This window comes from Corvus cornix, chromosome 17, assembly GCF_000738735.6.
Source record: "Corvus cornix cornix isolate S_Up_H32 chromosome 17, ASM73873v5, whole genome shotgun sequence".
Classification (NCBI taxonomy): domain Eukaryota; kingdom Metazoa; phylum Chordata; class Aves; order Passeriformes; family Corvidae; genus Corvus; species Corvus cornix.
The window spans coordinates 10,871,620-10,895,068 of NC_046346.1; the positions used below are offsets into that span (position 1 = coordinate 10,871,620).

The following is a 23,449-nucleotide window of genomic DNA, read 5'->3' on the forward strand; positions in this document are numbered from 1 at the left end:
ATAACAAGCGATGGGACAAGAGGAAAGATCCTCAAGTTGTGTCAGAGGAGATTCAGTTTGAGTATTGGAGAAAATTTCTTCACTGAAAGGGTGGTCAGGCATTGGCACAGGGTGGTCAGGCATTGGCACAGGTTGCCAGGGCAGTTGTGGAGTCACCATCCCTGGAAGTGTTCAAAAAACATATGGACGTGACACTGACAATACTGTTTAGAGGGCATAGGGCTATTCTGTCAAAATGGTTTTCAGTATCTGTCATGAAAAATATGTAATACTAAAGGATTTAAAGGGGCTCCAAGAGAGCTGGAAAGGGACTTTGGACAAGGGCCTGGAGTGATAGAACAAGGGGGAATGGCTTCCCACTGCCAGAGGGCAGGGTTAGATGAGATATGCGGAAGAAATTGTTCCCTGTGAGGGTGGTGAGGCCCTGGCACAGGCTGCCCAGAGAAGCTGTGGCTGCCCCATCCCTGGAAGTGTTCAGGGCCAGATTGGACAGGGCTTGGAGCACTGGTCTAGTGGAATGTATCCCTGCCCATGGCAGGGGTGGAAGGAGATGGTCTTTAAGGTCCCTTACAAGCCAAACCATTCTATGACTCTGTGAGTCCCTGGGGAGGGTGGGAGCAGGGGGAGTTTCATTGCTGCTGAACTGGGTAGCTGCCTTTGTGGGAGGATGAGCTCCCAGCCCACCAACAGATGCAAAGGCCGGTTTCAGGTGCTGATCCCCATCCATGCTGTGTCATGTGTGGCAGAAGGCTGATGGGATCTGGGAGAAAAGTGGATGAAGGAAGCCCAGGAAAGTCCATAATCCGTGGTTTTTGGAGCCTGGTAGATGCGGGTGTGTGAAAGGTAGGGGTAATGGGAGAGATGGTGGCTGGATGTGCTCTTCCCACAGCATGTAAATCTTACATGGATGTCCTGTGCTTTTTTCTAAGTGTACAGTCCTATTTATTTGTAAGGGCTCGCATGTGTCTTGGATCTTTCTTTATAAAATATAATAGCCCTGTTAAAAAATAATTTTAATTAAAAAAAAAAAGCCAGGAAAACCCACCTATGGTTGGTAGAAATACTTGCCTAAATTTTGACAAGTTGGCTGCACAGCTTTGACCCAACCTTGCCAGTAAAGAGGTGAGGATGTGTGGGCAGGGGAGTCAAATTTTCCAAGCAGAAAAAGAAATAGAAGCATCGGGCTCACAGGGCAGAGGAGCTTTTCTGCTGTGAATGACTGCACTGATGGGGCTGAGTGGTGATGGAGGGAACATAAGCTGGTACAGTGAATCATAGAATCCCAGAATGGTTTAGGTTGGAAGGGACCTTAAAAACCATCTCATTCCAACACCCTGCCATGGGCAGAGACACCTTCCACTAGACCAGGTTGCTCCAAGCCCTGTCTAACCTGTTCTTGAACATTTCCAGAGATGGGGCAGCCACAGCTTCTCTGGGCAACCTGTGCCAGGGCCTCACCACCCTCTCAGGGAAGCATTTCTCATCTATCTTAACAATCTATCATATCTCATCTAACCATGGCCTCTGTCATTGTGAAGCCATTCCCCCTTTTTCTGTCATTCCAGGCCATTGTCCAAAGTCCCTCTCCAGCTCTCCTTAGGCCCTTTAGGCACTGGAAAGGGCTCTAAGGTCTCTCTGGAGCCTTCTCTTCTCCAGGTGAATGCCCCCAGCTCCCCCAGCCTGGCGTCAGAGCAGAGGGGCTCCAGCCCTTGGAGCATCTCCATGGCCTCCTCTGGATCCACTCCAGCAACTCTATGTCCTTTTTGTGCTGACAACCTCAGAGCTGAAGGCAGCACTGCAGGTGGGGTTTCACCTGAGAAGGGCAGAGAATTTCCTCCTCACCTGCTGCCCCTTGTGAGATCAGCCCAGGGCACAGGGGCTTTCTGTGTGCCAGTGGACTTGGTCAGGGCATGTTGAGGTTCTCATCCACACACACCCCCAAGTCCATCTTGGCAGGGCTGTTTGAGGACATCACAGTGAGGAGGAAGGGACCCTTTGAGCCCTAGAGGCACATGGGGTTGGGTCAGGGCTGCTGTTAAACTAACAGCTTTATCAAGCTGGGTCACTTGTCGAGTGAGGAGCTGGTGTGTCTGCCTTGTGCCACTGGCTGCAGCACGGAAAGGAAGGGAAGGCTGGGCTGCCTGTGTGGGCTGGCCTTGCTGGTTGCCAGCACTGCCTGCAGCAGCCCAGGTCTAGTGTGTTTGGGATCCTGCCACTGTGCCCAAATCACCTGGCCCTAAAGTCTGATGGCTCCAGGCCACCTCAGCCCTACAGGCAGCCTGAATTTCTACCAGAAGGGGTACACACAGATGTTCTGTTTCCTTTGATTTGTTTTTATGATCTGGTTTAAGGAGGGCAGTTGGGAGCAAAGGCTTTGTTCTGCTGAACTCAGGCATTGCTGTGTGTCCCTGCAGACGTGGCCTTGTTACCAGCAGCGTCCCTGCATGGCATTTCCTAGTGGAACCCATGTTGTGGGCACAGGCTTCGCGGGATCGTGGGTCCCTGAGGGGATGCAGCTCTGGAAGGCCTGTGTTTGCAGTGAGCTGCTGGTGGTGTTGAGCAGGGTGGGAGCAGATGAGCTGTCCCAACCTGCTGCCCAGTATCCCTGAGTCTGCATGGCTGGTACAGCCTGTGGCTGTGGGGTCACTGTCACCCTGAGCTGAGCTGCTCTGTGCTCTGTCCGTGGGTGTCTGAGCTCTCCACAGCTGCCACCTGCATTGCATCCTCCAAAGACTGAACAGCTGAAATGATGTCTCCTCCTTTCCCCTCCCCCTTTTTCTATGATAAAAAATGATGGATAAAAGAACCTCAAAACAGACAACTCAAAACTTGTCTTGGGAACACCTGAGATATTTTTTAATAGTTAAAAAACTACTACTACTATTATTGTCTCTCAGACAACGAAACTGCCTGGTTAGATTTGCTTTCAGATCTTAAATGCCAACATTTAACAATCACATTTTCCAGGCAGCCCTAGGGATGATGGTATAAATCAAACACACATACAAGCACTTTTACATTCTGTCAGTGTTCTACTAATGAAATCTAAGTCATGGCCATGGGCTGAGGTGTACCCATTTCATCAGAGTTTGATGAGCCATTCTGGTTATCTGACTGCTCTGCAGAGTTGAAAAGTTTGGACTCTTCTCTTGCTGACTGCTGTTCAGTAAGAGAATTCTTGCAAGACCAGTCTGTTCCTCCTACAAAATCTATTTTTGTTATTTTACTTTTTATGCAGAGTAGGACTGGCTGCAGCATTTGTGGGTATCTCAGCAGCCAACACTTTTTCGGTTTAGTTGAGCTGTTTGTATTTCACATGCTGCACAAAATAAGGTGGATTTTTTTTAAGGGGATAGATCTTTCCATTGCAGCCAGATGAGTCAGTTCTTATGAACTTTAGTTGTGAATATTGGTAATTTTACAGCTGGGAAGTCAGAGCAGAGCTACTTACTCAGATTTTTGGAGTTATTTGTTTGGTGACCTAGGATCAGAACTTGGAAAAACTGTCTGGGTTGTAGGGTTGTACCATAAATACTGAGAATGCCATAAATGATGGGAAGCATTCCCCTTTCTGGGTTGTTCATGTGCCCCATGGTGAGCCCTCCTGGAATATGGCCCTGTCAGTCTGCTGGATTGTGGAAAAAGTGACATCCTTGATGTTATCAGTGATATTGCTTTGAGCTTGGGTTTATCCCAATGAGGTTGAGGTTTCAGTCCCTGCAGTGAGAGGCTCCTCCAGGAGATGGGTGTGAGATGCCAAATCCCCCTTGGGCAGATCCCATCCCCTTGTCACTGCATGGAAAACTTCTGAGAACTGCTATCTCCTTTGGGGCATCTGCATTTCAGTGGAGTGATGCCAGCTGTGGCATCTGTGAGCTGTGGCTGAGAATTGTAGCTCCTTGCTGCTGTGGGACAAAGCGGGGGCCTCCTTGACTTTCCCAATACAGTGTTCACTCCAGAGTGTCAGGTGAATGATCCCCTTGGTCACAATCTGCTGCTTTGTAGAAACCTCTAATTTGGGGTCTGTGGGATGTGGTCTGTTGCATCAGAACCCGAGTGTGTGTGTTGGTGTGAGCCTGGCAGTGCAGGGGGGAGATGCAGCGGGGCAAGTGCCCAACTTGTACCGCTGGTGGGTGAATCTCAATTGCACCCCAAAGCAGGACTCCCCATGCTGCAGCAACTGAAACCAGCAAATGCTGAGCTCAGACCTCAAGTAGCTTTGGTATAAATTGATGTGAAATACTTTAGCTCAAGCAGTTTCAGTTCTAGATAATTTTAAAGAAAAATATTTTTTTAAAATGTTTTAATTGCCCATTTCATAGAATCAGAGAATGCTTTGGGTTGGAAGGGACTTTAAAGACATGGGTGTGGATGCCACCCACTAGATGAGATTGCTCAGGGCCCTGTCCAACCTGGCCTTGAACATTTCTAGGGATGGGGCAGAACAGTTTGGAAGTGTCCCACAGGGCAACTTTTTTAGGATTGTTTTTCCCCCTCCATAAATTCTTTCTGTGCTGGATCCCAGTAGGGAAACAGCACCACCCAAGCCAGGGCACGAGGAGATCTGGGGCCATGCTCTGGTGCCCCTCCACTCAGCTCTTTCCCTTCTCCTGCAGTGGTGCCTTGCACTGGCAAACAGCTGAGCACGCAGGAAAACCCATGTGATGGGACCACTGAGAGCCTGAGACCCTCTGCTCTGTACTTTGAGTCTCATGGGCAGCTCAGTGGAGGCACAAAGGAGCCGTTTATTGCTTGTGGTTTGTTGTGAAATGCTGGTTGTGAAATGCTGGTTGTCTTATTTGCATCACCATGCAGCTCACCCAGATGCTCCATGTCTTTTACATTAGAAATTTAAAGCTATTCAAGCTTCCCCTGCTATCCAAGGACTCCTGAAACTTTGAAATCCCAAGATTTCCACCCACAGGTTTCTCCTTAGGGAGCTCCCCTAATCCCACTTGGAGGATTGAAGATCTCCAGAGGTTGCTTCCAGCTTCCACTCCTGTGGCCCTGTGACCCCAGAGGCTGCTCTGCAGCAGAACCATGGCTGTGGAACCAGCTCCCTGTGTGCCTGGACGCTACCAGCCTTTTTGGAAGGGGGTGTGTTTAGAGGGAAAGATTTGTGTTACTGCTGTGGTGAGACTGAAACTTGTAACCCTGGGAAGGGGAGTCGTGTTACTGCAATGTCATGGATGACTTAAGTCTTTGCTGAAAAAATTGCTGAAAGCTGCAGTTCTGAACAGAATTAAAATCGAGCCGGGTTGTTAAAACAGCAATTGGTATTTTTGCTCTACTGTTCATTTAAACAGCCAATTATTTAAAGATTAACATAAACCCAATCCTGTTTTTCTTCTAATTCAATTTCTTTGGTCCCCATATCTTTCAGTCCAAATCAAGAGTGTTTTAGCCCCAGCTATGGTTAATGTGGGGTGTTTGCTGAAGGCTGGGGTGCTCCACAGGCTGTCCTTGGCTGCAGGAGCGGTGGCAGTTCAGTGCTGTGCAGTGGCAGAAGGCCCTGATAGCTACTGCAGCAGAGATGTGGCTTCTGACATGGGCAGTGCTCCTTGCATTCCCAGAGAAACACAAAGTATTCCCTAATGAAAAATCTTTCTCACAGTTGTCAGTCATTATTGTGATGCTGGCTTCGGAGAAGACAGGGACCAAAGTCTGAGAGTGAGCTGAGTGTCTGGTTCTTCCCCAGATTCTGGACTTCCCTGATTTGTCAGGAGCACTGAGGCTGGTTTTAATTAGATTGTGGAAGTTGCAGCTCTTGCAGGCTTGGCTGTGTTACTAGCCCTGACTGCAGCTCTGTTCAGCTTCTATTGAAACTGGAGCACAGGTCCAGATAATTGTTTAAGGCAGATTCCAGAAATGCTCATGCTTTACTCAAGATAATGAGACTTGGCTTCTTTGCGATGTAGAAATGATAAGGGACTTCTGGAGGTCTCTAGTCCAACCCCCATTTGGACCAGAACTGTACACAGCCCGAGGCCAGAGCAGCTACAGCTTTACCAAAGTAAGCCTTGAAAACCTTAGGGGACATCTCCCCCCTCTCTGGATGTCTTTTCCAGTGCTGCACTACCTCCCTAGTAAAGACTTTGTATCCTAATGTCCAGTTTGAATCTCCTAGGCTGCAGCTCATGGCTATTGTCTGTTTTCACACCAGTTGTTGCTTTAGATGAGGAAACTGCTGCATCCAGGAGGTGAAATGAATTTTCTCCTGTGTGTGCAGTGGCATATTTCTCTCTGAGCTGCCAGCATTGAACTGGCAGCTTCTGGCTGTTGCCTGAGCTCTGAAGAAAGGCTCAGGAGAAGAACATGGGGTGTTGATTGCTTTGGAGGTTCTTATGTTCCCTTGGGCTTCTTTTCCTGTTCAGGTTTACATCAGATCTCACAGAACAAGGTGGCAGTGCTGCTCCTGGCTGGAGGACAAGGAACCCGCCTGGGAGTCAGCTATCCCAAAGGCATGTACAATGTGGGGTTGCCCAGTGGCAAGAACTTGTATCAGATCCAAGCAGAAAGAATCCGCAAAGTGGAGCAGCTTGCTGGCAAGAGACACCACTGCAAGTGTGCCATTCCCTGGTAGGTGACGCAGAGCCAGATCTGCAGTGCAGGGCTCTTTGCATTCCAGTCTTGCCCATGTTGTCTTCAAGAAGCACTGAGCTGGGTGCTGTACAGAGACAGGTCGGGGGGAGCCTTTTGTTGGTGGGATTTGCGATGCCAGTGGCTGGAGGAGGGTGCAGAGGGATGGGAGGTGGCAGGTCCATGTCTGCAGACCTGAGGGATTGAGTGCTGCCTTTGCATCACTGACCACAACCCTAACTGCTGTACCTTGCTGGCTTTCCAAGCAGTTACTGGCAACACTGTCAACAGCACCTTTCAGTGATGGTTTCAGATGCTTTACAAGAAATTTCATCCATTTCTGCTTTCTCAGGTTCCTGCATGGAGGACAACCTAGAGCTTGCCTTCTGAGCCACTCTTCCCACCCTTGTCCATAATCTCTGCCACAGCAAAAAACCTCTTGCTTTGTGTTTAGGCCACCTCCTGCTGTCACTGTTTACAGTTGCCAGTTCTGCTGGCTGCTCCTGGCTTTCAAAAGAGATGAGCTCTGGGCACAGTGCAAAATGTGAATTTCCTATGGGATGTGGTGGGTGAGAGGAAGGCACTGCAGACGTGTCTGGAAATGTTTTCTGCTAAATGTTCTTTGTTAGACCGTGAAGATTATGCAGAAATACCCTTATGGTATCAGTGTGTGGTCTGAGGCAAGGTTTCCACAGTGAAAGAGCAGGTGTCTGAGGGCTTCAGGTTGCCACATTGTTTTACAAATTGGAAGTCAAAGTCTATTGATATATTGTTTCCTTATGGAAGGTGAGTCCATATTGTCCTTCTTCCTGAAGCCTTGTATACAGGACCTGAATTGCAAATACATCATCCCTGGTGCTCCTGGAAGCCAGGATGAATTATTTGCAAGATGCCACATCTGTTTCCAGTTCCCCTCCCACAGCTGAGGAGGCAGTTGAAGCAGTTTGCTGCTCCAATACACCTGGGCCCAGGCTATGCTGTGCTGCAGAGGTGTAAACTGGGGATGGGGGATTGAGGTCCAGGCTCTCCTGTGCCAGGCGTTGTTTCCTCTGTCATGCTGACAGAGGACCCTGTATTCTGTGCTGATAGTTGTTGAAGACCTTGACAGGTAGATGATGAAGGTGGCTTTTAGACAGTAGTGAAGGAGTATAATGGAGGAAGAGACAGAAGCAATGTGGAGCTGAAAGGAAAGGAGGAAATAGAAAAACCTAAGACAAAAACAAACCATGCAGCCAACATATGGGAATACTGCTGTTTGCCTTGGCACTGAAGAGGTGCTGGTGGAGTGAGCTGGTCAGGGTTTCTTTAGACACTTAACATCAGTTTGAATCTAGAGTAAATGAAGCTGTTTTCTGCCCTTTGTCTTGTTTTCCAGCTTATCCAGATACCCAGATGTTGTTCACATTTAGGGCAAGGCTCTGCCTCTGTCCTGGCATATCATATCAGATCATACCCTGATGTGGTCATAGGACCCCCTGCAGCCTTTCTGTTCTGGGGATGAGTTCTGGAGGTGAGCTCTCGTGTGCAGTTGCTCACCACAGGATGCTGCTGTGTCTCTCATTTCACACTCCTGGGATTCCTCTCTTTTGTGTTCAGTTTGAAGTTTTGCCTTTCGCTTGTGTTGTTCTTTCTCATTGCCCAGCCCCTATTCCTGCCCAGGTACATCATGACAAGTGAGTTCACACTGGGGCCGACAGAAGAGTTTTTTGTACAACACAACTACTTCAACTTGGATAGATCCAACGTCATCATGTTTGAACAGAGGATGCTGCCTGCTGTCACCTTTGATGGGAAAGCCATCTTGGAGGAGAAGGGGAAAATTGCCATGGCTCCAGGTACCTGCTGTTTGCTCTTCCATACTGTAGTACTGTCATGTGTGTTGATAGTTGCTATGGGCCATCAGCGAGCTGGGCACACAGAGCAGGCTTTGGAGGTCAGGGTTCATGCTTCCAGTTAATGTGGAAAGCTGCTGCTAATGTTTCAGGCTGGTAATCAGGAGCATAGCTCTGTTTAGTTCTTGCTGGAGATTTGACCACAGCACATGTCTTTTATCCAAGTCTAGGAGTATTGGTAGGATTAGGAGTGCTGTGGCTGCAGGGTAGGAAAAAGGTGCATCAGCAGAGCTCTCTATGAGGTCTCTGGAGTGCTGCCTCCCGTGGTGAAGGTCAGGAGCTCAAGGCTGATAGCTGGAAATGGATAAAAGAGCAGCAAGAAGATTAACTCTTTTCAAAATGACAGCAATGTCTCACCTTGTAATGTTCTCTTAACCTAGACATGGTAAGAGACTTGGTGACGGCAGCCCTGTTAGGACTGTGTTGCACCTGCAGAGTGGTTCTCCTGAGCTGATAAGGGCATCCAAGAAGGAACTGTAAATGGGTGATCTGTGATAAACATGCAGGTGTCTTTTGTGCAGCTGCAGTTCAAGCCTTTAAAAAGGCATTGAGAAGTTGTGGGGGGAAGATAAACAGAGAATAAGATTTATTTTAGTCTTTCTCCAAGAAAGAGAAGAAACAAGCTTTTGCCCTGCACTGGAGGAGAAATGTAAAAGACTTTTCCCACCCTCTGCATAGATTTGCCCTTTAGTATTCTCCCTCTGAGGATCTCACTAGCCTTCATAAAGTCTCATAATGCTGCTCAGTGAGGCTGGTCCCCATGGTCCCATTCTGCAAGTGAGAGAGCTGGGGTGAAGAGAGGAACATACTCCCCTGAACTGTGTGGCAGAACTGGAAATAAAATCTGGTAGCACTGGCTCTTGACTAGAAAACATTCCCTGCTCTTCTGTTCAAGAAAGCTTGTTTGGTACTTTCTGGTTTTGCTCTGTTAGACACAAAAAAACCCACCCCAAAGTCACTAATAAGCCAAGACTTTCTCTTTTCTCTTGCATTATAGATGGCAATGGTGGCTTATACCGTGCTTTGATGGATAATAAAATTTTGGATGATATGAAGCAGCGTGGAATCCAGTATGTCCATGTATATTGTGTGGACAATATCCTCGTGAAAATGGCAGATCCAGTCTTCATAGGTTTCTGTATTTCCAAAGGGGCAGACTGCGGTGCAAAGGTGAAGCAGTGCTACCACTGGGCTGGTTTCCCACAGGGAGTTTGGGTCCGATGACATTTGGAAGCTGCTGGCTGCGGGGAGCTTACATGACCTGGGGTGTTCAACCCTTTGCCCATCAGCAGCTCACTCTGAGCAGATTTAGAGCTGCTTGCTGCCTGCACTGTGTTCCAAATCCCTACCCATGGGTGTCCTCTGTTCTTCCCAGAGTATTGTGGAAAATAAACTTCAGTTAGGGCAAGGACTATAGCTGCACAGGAAACTACACCCTGGAACTGCTTCCCCTCTATGCCCACCCCTTTCTACAAAGGCACTTGGGCTGTCTAGAAGCCATACTGGACTGGGTTGCATTTTATAAATGCACCTTTAAGTCTAATGGAGGCATTTCTTACGCTCTGCTGTGGAAGATGGGGAATGCCGAAACAGCCTGGATTTTGTCAACCTAAAGCAGCAGGTGCCTGAAGAGAAATTTATGTTACTTGAGTCATTAGCACTGTTCAGGCAAATGGGGAGTTGAAGGCTCATAGCTGCAAACAGCTTTCTTCTAATGCCAGATCCTAGTCCTTGATAAGAAAACTGCCCCCCAGGATGCTGATTGCTTTTAACTGGTTTGTCTTCTGAGAAACTGTTCAATTAACAGTTGAGTACTGGGGTTTATGTTGAATTGTTGGGGAAAATGTGCTTCCAGACTGCTCTGTGCCCCTTGCACAGCCCTGAGGACTGCTGTGGGATTGTTTGTACTTGGGAGTTGGAATAGTCCTGGGATTTTCTTCCTCTTTGTCATAAACCTGTGTCCTGTGGCTGCAGGTAGTGGAGAAGGCCTACCCCACGGAGCCTGTTGGGGTGGTGTGCTGTGTCGATGGGGTGTACCAGGTGGTGGAGTACAGCGAGATCAGCCCAGAGACTGCACAGCAGCAGCGCCCTGAGGGGGGACTAATGTTCAGTGCTGGCAATATCTGTAACCACTTCTTCACTGTTGAGTTCCTGGAAACAGTGGCCCAGTAAGTCCCAGCAGACCTTCTAGGTAGCTGTGCAGCCCAGAAATGCCTCCAAGAGTGGGTGTTCCTGTTTCCACTCTGTAATTTCAGTTATGGTTACCCACCCTGTGTTGCCTTTTGCCTTCTCTCTCTTCCAAACAGTTCCAAACACCTGTGTCCCCTTTCTGACAGCCCCAGCATGCTCTCCAGGCCCTACCCAAGGAAGAGGTTCCCAGGGTCACTGTAACTAAATCAATTGAGATATACCAGTGCATGATCTTCCTGGGCCTTCAAGGGTGAGCAGCTGTACAGGCTGCAGTGTGGTCAGTGATGCAGCCTCACCCCATGGATTTCCAGTGGGAATGTCACCCATGCCAACCCCTGGGAGAAGAGAGTTTGCAAGAGAGGGTGAAGTTGCGGGTAGACTCTGCACAGTGGTGTTGGGGGGAATGGGGATGTGATGCTGGGCATTCAGCGAGCAGCTGCACAGCCTTCCTGAAGAGCTTGAATTACCCTTGGGTGAGGGATCTGCTCTGCCCCATTTTCATCCCAATCAGGTAACAATTTGGGTTGCCTCTTTTTTTTGTAACCTCTGCCTGCAATTTCAGCTTGATGCAAAGTTCTCCCTCTCTTCTGATTGTCATGGCCCAGTGGTACAGGGAGAGCCTGTGGCCAGGCTGCTCTGCTCGGGAGAGTGTTTCCTGGATGTGACCCCTATCACTTGGGAGGGAGCAACACCACCACAACAGTTGAGAGTTGACCCAGAGCAGTAATGAGCTATCTGCTTTCCCTCAAGTGTATTGCTTTTTTTCTAAGTGGGCTTGAACTAAATAAAATGGTTTCTTCTCCTTCTGCAGGAAATGGGAGTCGCAGCTGAAGCATCATGTAGCCATAAAGAAGGTGCCCTACATTGACAAGGAGGGAAATCTGGTAAAACCACTAAAACCGAACGGGATAAAGCTGGAGAAGTTTGTGTTTGATGTGTTCCAGTTCTCTAAGTTAGTGACAGACATCATTTTACTTTTCTCCTCCCCTTCTCAGTGTTTGTTTGAATGACTGTAGGTTGAAACAACCCATCCCAGGGAGCACATGGTTTGTGGGTGGCTTGTTAGGAAGGTTGTTGCATCTATACCCAGCTCCAATCCAACAGTAACGCTGCAGGCTGTAAGGGGAGCTCGCAGGGTACTCAGTGCTTGCGCCAACCCTGCTCCCAGACTGGTCATCCTGCTGAGCATGTGGTGGCTGGCCTGGCCTCTGCCAGCCTGGGAAAAATAAAAGGAAATTGAGTGCAAAGCCAATGAAGCCTATATTGGAGTGTTCAGACTTGCAAAAATTGGGTCTTTCAGCATTGTGGCTGCCATGGCAACTGCAGCTCTGGTTACAATTTTGGGTGCTGTTATGCCAGGGCTCAGCTCGCACCCTTTGTGCTCAGAAAACTCTTTACTTAAACACCATAGGGCCAAGTTACTGTTGCTGTGGGAACTGTCAGTGTTCACTTTCCAAGTTCTACAACATAGTTGGGAGTGCTGTGACATACGTAGTCAGGGGTGCTTGTGTCTAGGGAATGTGGGATTTTAGCAATTAAGCATAAGTGTTCTTATAGAATGTATTTTCCAAGGTCTCAAGTTCAGCAGTGAAGATTGTGTTTTAGGCTTAAATAAATGGAAAGGAGAGACCTCAGGCAAACTGAATTATCTTTGTTTGGGGATAGTATTTCTCTTTTTAGGTGATTTCCTTTAGAATAGAGAGCTCAAGGTTTGAACCAGTCTGTTTCCTGATCTGCCTTCAATAAAGTAGTATCGAACTAAAGACAAAACCACGGTGATGGGAACACTGCTGAGTTCTGAGCTGTGACAGGACTCATTTGCAAGCAGTGGTTCCTTGTGCTTTTTTAATGGCTCAAAACCACCTTGGCAGCTGTGCTTCACACATGAAGTGCAGAAATGCACAGATGTTGCTGTGGCGCTTCTTAATTTGCATTCCCATTTCTGGTAAACAGCTGTACTTCACATTCACCTGTGAGGCCTCCCTTGTTGCTTGTTTGTCCCTGGGAACTGGTGTCCTTAGTTGGTCCTTACCTACAGACCCCCATGCAGGGGGCATTTCTTGGGGCATGGTGGGGTGCTCTGCAGTGAGTGCACTGCTCGTGCTGTGTCCAAGCTCTGGACAATGCTGTGCTCTCTGTCCTGCTGTGCTCTGACCTGTCTTGTTTGGGAGCCACCCACTGCCTGAAGATGTTTCTATGGCATCTCTGCAGAACTTGTTCTTTTTCTCTCCTCTGAGCACAGCTCTGGTGGGATGGAAGGCTGTAATTATGTTCCCAAAGAGACAAGGCTTCTTGTGTTTTTCCATTCTACAGCCCTGGTACTCCTTGGCTCTTCAGATGGGCAGTGGGGCTTCCCTTGGCTTGACTGCCTCAGGCTGCATACGGTGCTGCTCCCTAAAATATAGATGAGCCTTTCCCCGTGAATGTTGTTGTTGCATTAACAGGGCTGATGACTAGCTCTGGTTTTCATGATCGTTGTTTTCTTCCCTTTCCTGATAGGAATTTTGTGGCATTTGAAGTTTTGAGAGAAGAGGAGTTCTCACCGCTAAAAAATGCAGACACAGCTGACAAAGATACTCCTACCACTGCTCGGCAAGCCCTCCTGGCCCAGCATTACCGCTGGGCCCTCAAGGCTGGGGCCAGATTTGTGGATGAAAATGGTTGCAGGATACCAGAAAAACTCAGGTATAAATCTCTGTGACCTTCTCTGCAGCTTCTCTGCTGGAAGTGCTCAGCTGTGCCAGCTGGCCAGTGGCACATGCTGGGTTCTCCAAAACCAGGCATTAGTGTAGTCACAGGGTGGCTCAGCGTGATTTTTGATCCTCTCTGGATATGCAGGTTGATGTCTATTACAGCTCCTGCTCCTCTCATGACTGTGGGTGCTCCAGGTAGTTAGTACACAGGGCTCTGGGCATTCTCTCTGGCAGATCCCTGCTCTTGGGGTAATGAGTTGGCTCCTCCTATAGCACCTTTTTAGACAGGGGCAGCCTTTTCCATCACTCTGGATTTAGCAACGCAAGGAATTTTAATTTGTAGGCCCTGACAGCTTTTCTGACTGTGGCCCCAACAGGATTCTCAGGTGGGCTTAAGGATTGGCTGTTAGAGTGATTACCAGTACAGATACTTCCTGCATCACATATAATGGGAAGCTGCTTTTACTCCATGGGGCCATTACTTCATCAACTCATAGTTCAATAAACCCACAAGTTGTTCATTTTATTTGAAAATCTCTATAAAGTGGTGTTTTGGTTTTGCTGAGTAACATTTGGGACCTGCTAATTCCTTTTTATTTTCACACTTTGTTTTCACATAATGTGTGACTACAACAAATGTCTTATCCTTCTGGATATCCTATTCTGGACAATCTTTTGAAGAAGTTGCACTGGTTTTTAAGCATGGCAGGAAGTTAATCCTGTGTTCTCTTCATTAGTCTCTCAGGAACTGAAGATCCTCCGGCTGTGTGTGAGATTTCTCCATTAGTGTCTTACTTTGGAGAGGTGAGAATAACTATCTATGGAGGCATTTTTAAGAGTGTGCAGGTATACATCTGATTTCCTTCCAAACACAGGTGTTTTCTTTAGCCTGGACTTGCTGAAAAATGATAAGATAAGGAAACAGGGACTTGGGCTCTGTGTTACCATAATGTGGTTCCATTATGGTTTACTCTTCAGCAGTTTGTTCACTCTCAGTTTTAGCCATCTGTAAAATGAGATTTGCGATGAGGCTGCGGTTTCATGAAGACTCATGAGCACTTTGAGATCTTAATGAGAAGTGCAGAACATTCAAATTAGAAAATCCATGGGTTCTGTCCTCATTTGTGCCCATCTCCCACAATCAGTGAATCCTGACTGAGAAGTGTGATATGTGTGTTGGCTTTAGGGAAGCCATTACTCAAGTTTGTCCCTCTGAAAAGAATTGATCCTGAGAAACCTGCTTCCATTTAGCAGTGAGAACAGGAGCTTCCCTGTGTTGGACGGAGAGGGTGAGAAATAGTAGATTGCAGGAGCATGTGTGGACACTGTTTGCTAGGTTTCCACGTGTTAACTTACAAGCCAGCTACCTGCACTAGGCATATTCCTCAACACGTGCAGGTGGCGAACTTGTTGCAATCAATACATTGTCAGAACAAAATGTAAACAAGGCAATTGAAGTTGACTTTGCTGGGATTATTCTAATGATAGTTAAGGACACACCTTCCCATGCTGCCCCCCCCCCAAGAAGCTTGTTTCTGACATCACATCTTATGGTTCCTAGTGCCTCTGCTTGTTGAACCCCAGAAACACTTTCTGTCACTGGGGAAACTGTTACTGTTGCCTGTCCTTGACCTTCGCCAGTCATTCCTTGAGGACTTAAAAGTACTGCATTTACAGCCTAACAATACTGTTCTCACACCTTCTCAGGGTCTGGAGGTGTACATGAAGAACAAAGAGTTCCCTTCTCCCTTTGTACTCGATGAAAACAAAGTGGAAATGCTGGAAAATTCTTGAAGTGGGAAGCCTTTCCCTCTCAAATCAGATCTGTGTTTGTGAGATCCATTATAAGAACTGACAGTACTAAAATGTCAGCTATGAAGTGCATTATAAAAAAATTGCTTTGCAGTGTCTGATTGATGCCAAATCTTTGCAGCAGTTGTGATTACACACAGATGTGTGAGCTCCCAGTGCTGTTTGGTAACTTTGAAGGCTGCGCCTTTTACCTCAGTCTGTTTTGTGTACTTGGATGTGAGTGAGGATTAACACTTTCTAGGTGCTAAACAGATCCTGTATTTCTTACTTACTGTTTCATATGAATTTGGAAAAGAGCCAGTCAAGGCCTGATAAATCATGTTGCATTCAAGAAGATTCAATTTCTTCAGTGCCTTGTTAGGTTACCTTCTTTGTGCTGGTGTGGTTGTTTTTTTTTGGTTTGGTTTTGTTTCTAAATTGTGTGCACAGCTGCAGTCAGTTTGAGGCCCCATCCTGAAAAGTATGGAAGGACTTTGGGTACTGAGGTTTTCTCTCCAGCGGTTAGTTTTTTCCCTAATCATGTCCTGATTAGAAGATCCAATTCAGCAATTGCATCCTCTAAGCAGATCATACAGAGTCTGCTCTATGTAGGGATGTTGCTGTGCCTTAGCACTGCTTGGGGCTTGGAGTCCAAAGTAGAACAGACTAGTTTTGTATCTGGGCTTGCTGGTCCCATGCCTAGACTGATTGCTCCTTACAGTTGTAGTGGGTTTTTTTGATTAAAAAAAAAAAAAAAAAAGAATATTTTACAACCCTCTGCCCTTCCTGACTATAACAGTTTTCCTTTCCATTTCCTGTTTAATATATACCAAATCCCTCAGACAAGGCTCTCTTGAGGTACCTGAAAGTAGTAAGAGAAAAAAATCCCAGTGGTAGATTTTAATGCTTAACCAAAACAAAAAAAAAGACTTACTCTCAGCATCAACAGGGTACACAGTAAAACACCACCCTCTGCTTCTACACTTTTTGCCCAGGTGATTTTCCAGCACTCTTTCACTTAGGAAATAATTCCATAGATGCCTTTCTTTTAGATATGTTACTAACCATAATGTGAAGATAAGTGCCAGCTAATGAAGGACACTAACTGTCAGAACAAATGTAGCATGTGAACTCAGCCCTGGCCAAGGGGTCCCAGGGTAGCCCTGACCCTCGACCCACCAGTGATTCTTCCTGTTCAGTCTTTGGACACTGCCCCAGGAAGATCAAGCCCATCTGATGTAGAACCCGCACTGAGCATCCCCGAGTTGTTTCAGCCTTGGTGAGGATGCATCAGGTGCATTCTCTGGTGGCTGGCCTTTGCATCAGAAATGTTCTGTACTCTTCTCCTAAACATGGTGTTAGGGAAGGTAGTGAGAAAAATGTTTAATCTGAAATGTTATTTCACGCTATCACCTTCTACTGAGGAATTGCTTATGCTGTTTCATTAAGCATAAATAACTTCCATGGCTTTCTACAGTTTCTGATGTGACATTCTATTCAGAATAATAGAGAAGGGAATGGGGAAGTATAAAAATTACTCTGAGAGTAAATACAGTTTGTAAGTATGCTCAAGTTTTCCAAGGAAAGCATCTAAATGTCAGTATCAGAGGTTTTGGTTGTAAAGTGTTTCTGCATGAACTTGAGTAATGATCCTTTCAAACACGCAGACCAGCTAATGACAGTTCTGATTACCTCAGTTGGCATGTGCAGCCAGTAATTCACATTTTTAGTATTAATGAAGCATTTGTCCTTGTCTGTAGTCTTTTTGCACAGTGTTTCTATGACACATTCCATTCCTGTCAGTCAAGTTTTATATTTGAGAACAAGTTGTGTTGTATATTTGTGAGTATTGCTCAGCAATTTGAGCACATGCTTGTTTTACACTGTGCTGTGCTATAAAGGAAGATTTCTTTTGCTTTTTCTAATAAAAGCAAATATAGCAAATAATAAAGTTCTTTCTCTTTTGACGCTTCAGTTTCCATGCACACAGAACAGAGCTGCTGACATGGTTTTCAAGGTTGTTTTCAAGCAGAAGCTAAATTAGAATGCTGAATGCCTTGCCCCCTTTTTTTTTAATTTTATTTTCTATGTCTCTTCACATTTTAAACTGGAATATAGAAATAATTTTGAGAGAACTTTAACAAAAAAAATCTGTCCTATAAGTAACAAAGTCTTTGTATGCATTATAAAATGAAAAATAGTACCTGAAACAAAGGGAAGGCCTGTAGTACTCCAGAAACTTCTGGACATCTAAGCATTTTTAACAATAAAGATGTTACTGTGATTTCTATGTGTTTGTCTGTGTTTCTTGTATGTGAGAAAGACACCCTTGTTATCTTTGTCTCTATGAATGTTGTCACCACAGCTGCAGGATGGTGTCACTGGTGGTACATCTGGAGGTTGCAGTGCCCACCGTTCAGATTACAGGGGCATATGGAACTGAGCAGGGGGTGATTCCTGAAGGGGGTTGACATTGTGGGATATATTTTTTCCATCAGAAAACAGAATATTGTGTTCTTGTTTGCAATGCCTGTATATTTTCCCCAAGCTTTTCAGCTTAGTTATTGAGGGAAGGGAGTCTAATTGCAGGTGGTTGTTTTATTTCAAGTCGATTTGAGTAATATGGTTCTGAGTCAGTTTGGCAGCTGGTGTGTAGATAATGAGCACTTGCTGGAATGCAACTTTTACTTTGCTTTCCGATGACAGGCACTTCTTAAACAGGGCTCTGTTTATAGCACAATCAGTAGGGAAAGTCAGTAATACCTCACAAATGGTGGATTGCCCTCATTTGGGGGCTTAGTGCTGAACCCAGCAAATGTCAGAAGCAAATCTTCCTTTCTTACTTCTTTCCCCCCATTTATCTCTTGACATCCATGTGAAGGCTGCTGGGGATTTAAATGTGTTTTTAAGTTAGATGAATCAGTAGTTTCTTGTGATAGGAAAATTAATGCTAAAAATGAATGCATGCTTTAGGCATCTTAAATTGTTCTTCTGCTTGTTTATGCTGTTCCTGTCTATCAGAATTTTTGATTGATTAGTTTTCTTAATCATGCTCAGAAAACACAACATTTTCAGTTTTATCTTGAAATTTAGTGTGAGATGTATTCCAAATGTAAAGGCTCAAATGATGCATCCTAACCTGCCACTTTAGGCACAGCTGGAGGTGAATTCAGTGCCAGCACTTAGAGCAGCACTCTTAAAGCAGCTGCTTCAATGCTGCCTTCTTCCCGTTGGACTATGAACCTGAGCTAGAAGTTATTACAAACCCGGTCCTGCTATGGCTCTGAACGTGTACATCACTAAACAATCCAACTATGTCCCTCCTTCTCTGCAGGGAAGATGTAGGGAACTCTTTTATTGCACAGGGAGTGACACAGGGCTGGGGGACTGTGGAGGAGCGGCTGAAGGAAGGAATTGTGTGGGATGAGTGCTTCCTGCTGCATACCAAAATTCAGTGCCAGGTCTTATAGAACGGTTTATTTACATAACTGGTTAAGTTGCTTTTTACCCACTCACATCCATCCATCCTCTCACAGATTCCAGTTGTTTGCTCTCAGGCCCGTGTTCCCGCATTGCCTGCTGGAAAGCTGTGTGTCTTGGTTTTTCGGTGGTAGGTGATAATGATATCAGACAGCACTTCCCTGTCCTCTCGGAGGCAGCAGCACTTCGGGCTTTTCCCTGGCCGTGCTCACTGTCCAGGGGGAGCCGCAGTGTCCGTGCCGCCTCCAGTGCCCTGTGCCGGGGCTGGGCCTCACCACAGCGGCCTCCTCCCAGCTCCATGGGAGCTTGCAGGCCATCTACTGAGTTGATTTTCCTTATGACCTCCCACGTGCACGTTTTCCTTTCTAGTTCTTCCATGCCAATGATTCTGTGACTGGTCTCTATGTTGTAATCTCACGACACCGAAGAACAGCGAGAATTCCCAGCCTCTCCTTTGCCTCACTGCCCATCCCGGCAGCTACGGTCCTCGCTGGGCAGGGCGTGGCTCGGCGAGGTGCGCCGGGACAGCGGGAGGCAAGGGCAAAATCACCGCAGCCCCGAGCACCCCCGGCCCAGCCTGAAGGCGGAACCCGTGAAGTAGGCGGGGGACTCGGGCCGGGCCCACGCCGAGGGCTGCGGCCTCGGGGCGCCTCGGCGAGTGGGCAGCGCGGGCCGAGACCTCCTCCTGACCGCCCGCGGAGAGGCCCGTCCCGCCGGGGCTCCCTCACGGCCGGTGCCTCCGCGGCGCCGCCGGGCGCGCTGGGTCCCGCCCCGTCCCGGTGCCACCGAGCGCGGACGCGCCGGCGCCAGAGCGGCACCGGAAGCGGCTGCCGGAAGCGGCCGCTCCGTCCCGCGGGGCGATGGCGGCAGGCGGCCCCTGAGGTGCCGCCATGTACTCGGGTGCCGCCGCCGCCGCGGGACCGCCGCGCCGGGACTTCATCTCCGTTACTCTCGGCCCGGAGGAGGCGATCGGGGTCGGTGGCTACAACAACAGCAAGGCCTGGCGGCGGCGCTCCTGCTGGCGGGTGAGGGCCACGCGCGGAGCTGTGCGGTACCGGGAGTATCCACGGGCTGGCTGCGGGGGGTACCTGGCTATGGGGGAGGGCTGTTGGGCCGGGCGATCAGGAGTGTCCCTGGGCTTAGGTGTAGCTGGACTGTCATGGGGGACCTGGCGTGGTCCCCCAGTTCCGAGTCGGGCTGAAGCCATGACTGCGGGCCCTGGGCGCTGGGGCGGCCCCGCGCTGGGCTTTGCTCTCGGAGTGCTCGCGGGGCAGATCTCCGCGGGGTACGGGTGGGTAGGGCGCGGGCTGGCTGACGGATCTCCACGTCATGTCTTAATTTTCACGAACAAAGCTGGGACGGTGGCATACGGTAAAATGCTGCCCTCTGCTAGTGGACATTTGAGGGGCAACGCTGTGCTCCCTGGACAGGAATGAGGGGAGTGAGATTTGGTCTCTGTGCCCTTGTTCCCCGTACTAAGGCTGAAGGGGAGAGTCCTGTCTTCTGCCCTAGTAGAGTACAGGGAACAGTTTTGCTTTCAGTAGAAAAGCTGAGTGTGAGGAGAGGGGTCCTCTGGCAGAGCTCTGGGAAGTGACCTTGTCTGCTTGTGGGTGGAGTGGGCAGGCAGCTTCATGTGGGGAGTTTTGGGCTGGAGAGTGTTCTGTGGGAAAGAGTGAGTCAAATGGACAAGATAACCCTTGTTACAGATAGGAGATGATGTATAGTCACCTACAGAGGCTTTACAGGTCATCAGATGAAGTGTATGAAGAGCCTGTTTAGGGACACAGTCTCAAAATTCTCTTTGTATTACCAGCTAGAGAAATATGGGCCTGACTCATCGCCCTTCATTGTATTCTTATTCTTTGTGAGCGAAAAAACAGTGAGATGGTGATGAATGCCCTCGTGTGTTCTTGTGCCTCATTCCTACGCGTTCCAAGACGCCACAGTTAAAGCTTCTTTTCCCATCCTACCCTGATGAACCACAGGGCTGCTGGATTTCAAGCATCTTTCTGCAACGGGGAGAGGGTCATACAGTTTGCCATGCAGGTAGAACTGAAGATGACACAGTGCGACCAGCATCTTGCAGTGTGCACAGAGAAGGGTGTACAGTGTTTCTGTACAGCCAACAGCACAGGTGGAAGGCAGGAAGCTGTGTGCTGTGGGACTCACAGTGTGAGCACATTGACAGGTCTGCCCTGAGACATTCCCGGCCTCTGGCTGTTGCTAAGAGGATGAGGACTATGGGAAGTGCTGTGTGGTTTGTGGGAAGGGTTGTTCCCAAGCGTAGCATTGGCTATGAAGTTATACCAAAACCAGAATTAGTGAATTTCAGGAGGACTGTTGGAAAAGTAACAGTGACAATTTAGCACTTAATGTTTAACTCCAGCTTCTCTCTCTGTAAATGGAGGCTAATGTACATTGGCCTCTTCCAGGTTAATGTAGCACTTGCTGTCAAATTTTCAGTGATTGTTGCATATACTTTAGTGTTAACAATACATTTTTGGCCAGGACTAAACTCAAAAAGATTGTGGGTTTGTCTTGTTTGCTGTGTTGGTGTTTTACTTCATTTTCACATTGCTGCAGGTTGGTGACTTTTTTTTGTGGTGCAGAACTTGTTCTGTGTGACAGTTCCCATGCTTGTCAGAGCCAGGATGCCTGACTTCTCTTTCACAGATTCACAGAATATCCTCAGTTGGAAGGGGCCCACTCTTTAAGCAAACGGCCCATATGAGGATCAAACCCACAGCCTGTCCAGTGATTGGTGCTCAGCTTGTTTTGAGCTTTTCTTCTTTGCTGCAGTAACATTTTTAGTTTTCTTACCATTTTCTTCTAATTTTGCGTGTGCACTCTGCAGTCCCTCCCCAGCCAGGAGGAAAGAGGCTTTTGGCTGATTTCCCAGTTGATACCTGGGCAGGTGCTCAGGTCAGCCAGTGGAGGTTGTGATCAGAGTCAGCTGTAGTTAAAGCTTTCTGGGAGTCTTGGCACTTGGCAGGTTCTGAGGTTCTTGCATTAAGTGGCTCTTATGTTTCTGTGAGTTTGTTGTGCCTTGTGCTGGCCGGTTGGATTTCTATTTTCTCTGTCATCAAAGAAATTAAGCAATGCATATATGCAGTTGGAAACAGAGTAGAATTAAACCTACGTGATTTTGTGAATTTTAATCTGAATGAACCAATAAGAATTTATTTTTAACCAAGTAGGCTCTTAATGTCATGCTAAATGTTCTTTCTTTCACTTCTCTCCTAAAGAAATGGAAGCAGCTGTCCCGACTCCAGCGGAGTGTCATTCTCTTCCTGTTTGCATTCTTGGCAGTATGTGGAGTCATTTCGTACACAAGCATGGGGGAAGCATGGAAAAGTATGTGTTCTGTACAGCTCAGAATTGGCAAAATGAGGTGTTAGAAGTTAGGAGATTGTTGTGGGTCTTATAACCAGTTTTAATTTCTATTGGCAATGACTGGGTGTATTCATTAAAGTGCAGTGCTGAGATGATTTTATGTGATGCTTGAATGACGTAATGCTTAATCAGAAATATTTTTTGTATGCCTTTTCTTTGATTAGCTTGACTAGAGCAACGTTTTGTTTTCGTTGATATCCTGGTTTCAGCCAGGACAGTTGATTTTTTGAAGTAGCTGGGAGGGGGTGTGGCTAAGGCCTGGATGTTATTCTGTACCACCTCAGTCATTGCTGGGCATGGGAGAGGGGAGAAAGGGACCCTCTATGCTGGGGAGAAGGGGTTCCTTCTGATGGAGAAAACATGGCAGGGGCAGCTGTCTGTATGTGTGCCTTCTGTAAATAGTTTCTTTTTCTTTTACCTTTTGTTATTAATACTGTTGCCCGTACTCTTTGTTTTCTTATCTCAACCTGTGATCTTTGCCTTTTGTGCATCCAATTTTCAACTCCACCCACCCCAGAGGGAAGGGGAGGGAGAGAGGAAAACAGGCCAGGGAAAGAGTGGCAGTGTCGTTTTTGTGGTTTCAGAGAGCACTGAATTGGGGAGTACCATTCCTAAGCTATGACAGTTGATTAAGATTTGAAGGCTTTGAGTGTGGTTTTTTATTATGTTTGTATGTAGATATGGGTAGCTCAAACCCAATCACTAGAATAATATAATCCTCTCTTGGTTTTGACTGCCTGTCAGTTTAGACATTCCAAGCATTTGTATAATACGAAGGCACATTTACCTCTGACATTATCTTAGTAATTGTATTGAAAAACTGAAATAGTAGCAATTGAAAAAATCCCCATGTGCCTTTTAGCAGCCTCCTTTTATATTAGGGAGAGGATTAATACCAAAATACACTTTTTATCTAACAATTAGTATGTGTTCATCAATGTTTTGTGAATGCAAACACTTTTTGGAGGTGCATCTACTGCTTGAATGCAGCAAACTGTTACAAATTTCTAACTGCAGCCTTAACTGTTGATTCCTTGTGCTGAGTAGTTTTGTGTGTCTAGGTATAACAAACAAGTCGTTGGATGAGCAGAGAACAGAACAAGAAATTCCTGGATTAAAGCTGGCAAATCCAGCTGTTCTACCAGCACCCCAGAAAGCAGATGCCAACCATGGAGACTACCCTGAGCTTTCACTGCAGGTAATGTGAGAATAAGTTAGTTTTCTAACGCCACAAGGAGTTTGTGAAGGCAAATAGTGCTTGATTCCAGCAGTTGTTGTGGAGGAAGGAGTTAGAAGTTGTAATAAAAGTGTGCTCTTGGTGGAATGCTCTCCTCGCAGGAAGGGCTTTGGTGTAGTATTTCTTGGCTTTATGTTTTTTATTTACGTGTTCTGTATGCTGTTTCTTATTCACTGCTCTGCCCCAGGAGCACC

The 23,449-nt window shown here is 47.1% G+C and overlaps 1 protein-coding gene across 3 annotated transcripts in view; it reads left to right on the forward strand.

Annotated features, from left to right (window-relative positions):
• UAP1L1 (UDP-N-acetylglucosamine pyrophosphorylase 1 like 1) overlaps positions 1-23,449 on the forward strand; it is a 40,654-nt gene that overhangs the window by 849 nt on the left and 16,356 nt on the right. For 2 of the 3 annotated variants that reach the window (XM_039561566.1, XM_039561567.1), the window contains exons 2-10: positions 6,375-6,579; positions 8,239-8,414; positions 9,469-9,641; positions 10,446-10,639; positions 11,473-11,613; positions 13,161-13,346; positions 14,092-14,158; positions 21,871-21,979; positions 23,080-23,216. In XM_039561566.1, coding sequence (XP_039417500.1) covers positions 6,375-6,579; positions 8,239-8,414; positions 9,469-9,641; positions 10,446-10,639; positions 11,473-11,613; positions 13,161-13,346; positions 14,092-14,158; positions 21,871-21,979; positions 23,080-23,216 — 1,388 coding nt within the window. Of the gene's footprint in view, positions 1-6,374; positions 6,580-8,238; positions 8,415-9,468; positions 9,642-10,445; positions 10,640-11,472; positions 11,614-13,160; positions 13,347-14,091; positions 14,159-15,061; positions 17,436-21,870; positions 21,980-23,079; positions 23,217-23,449 lie in introns of those variants that run through there. The other variant, XM_039561568.1, reaches the window with a different exon arrangement.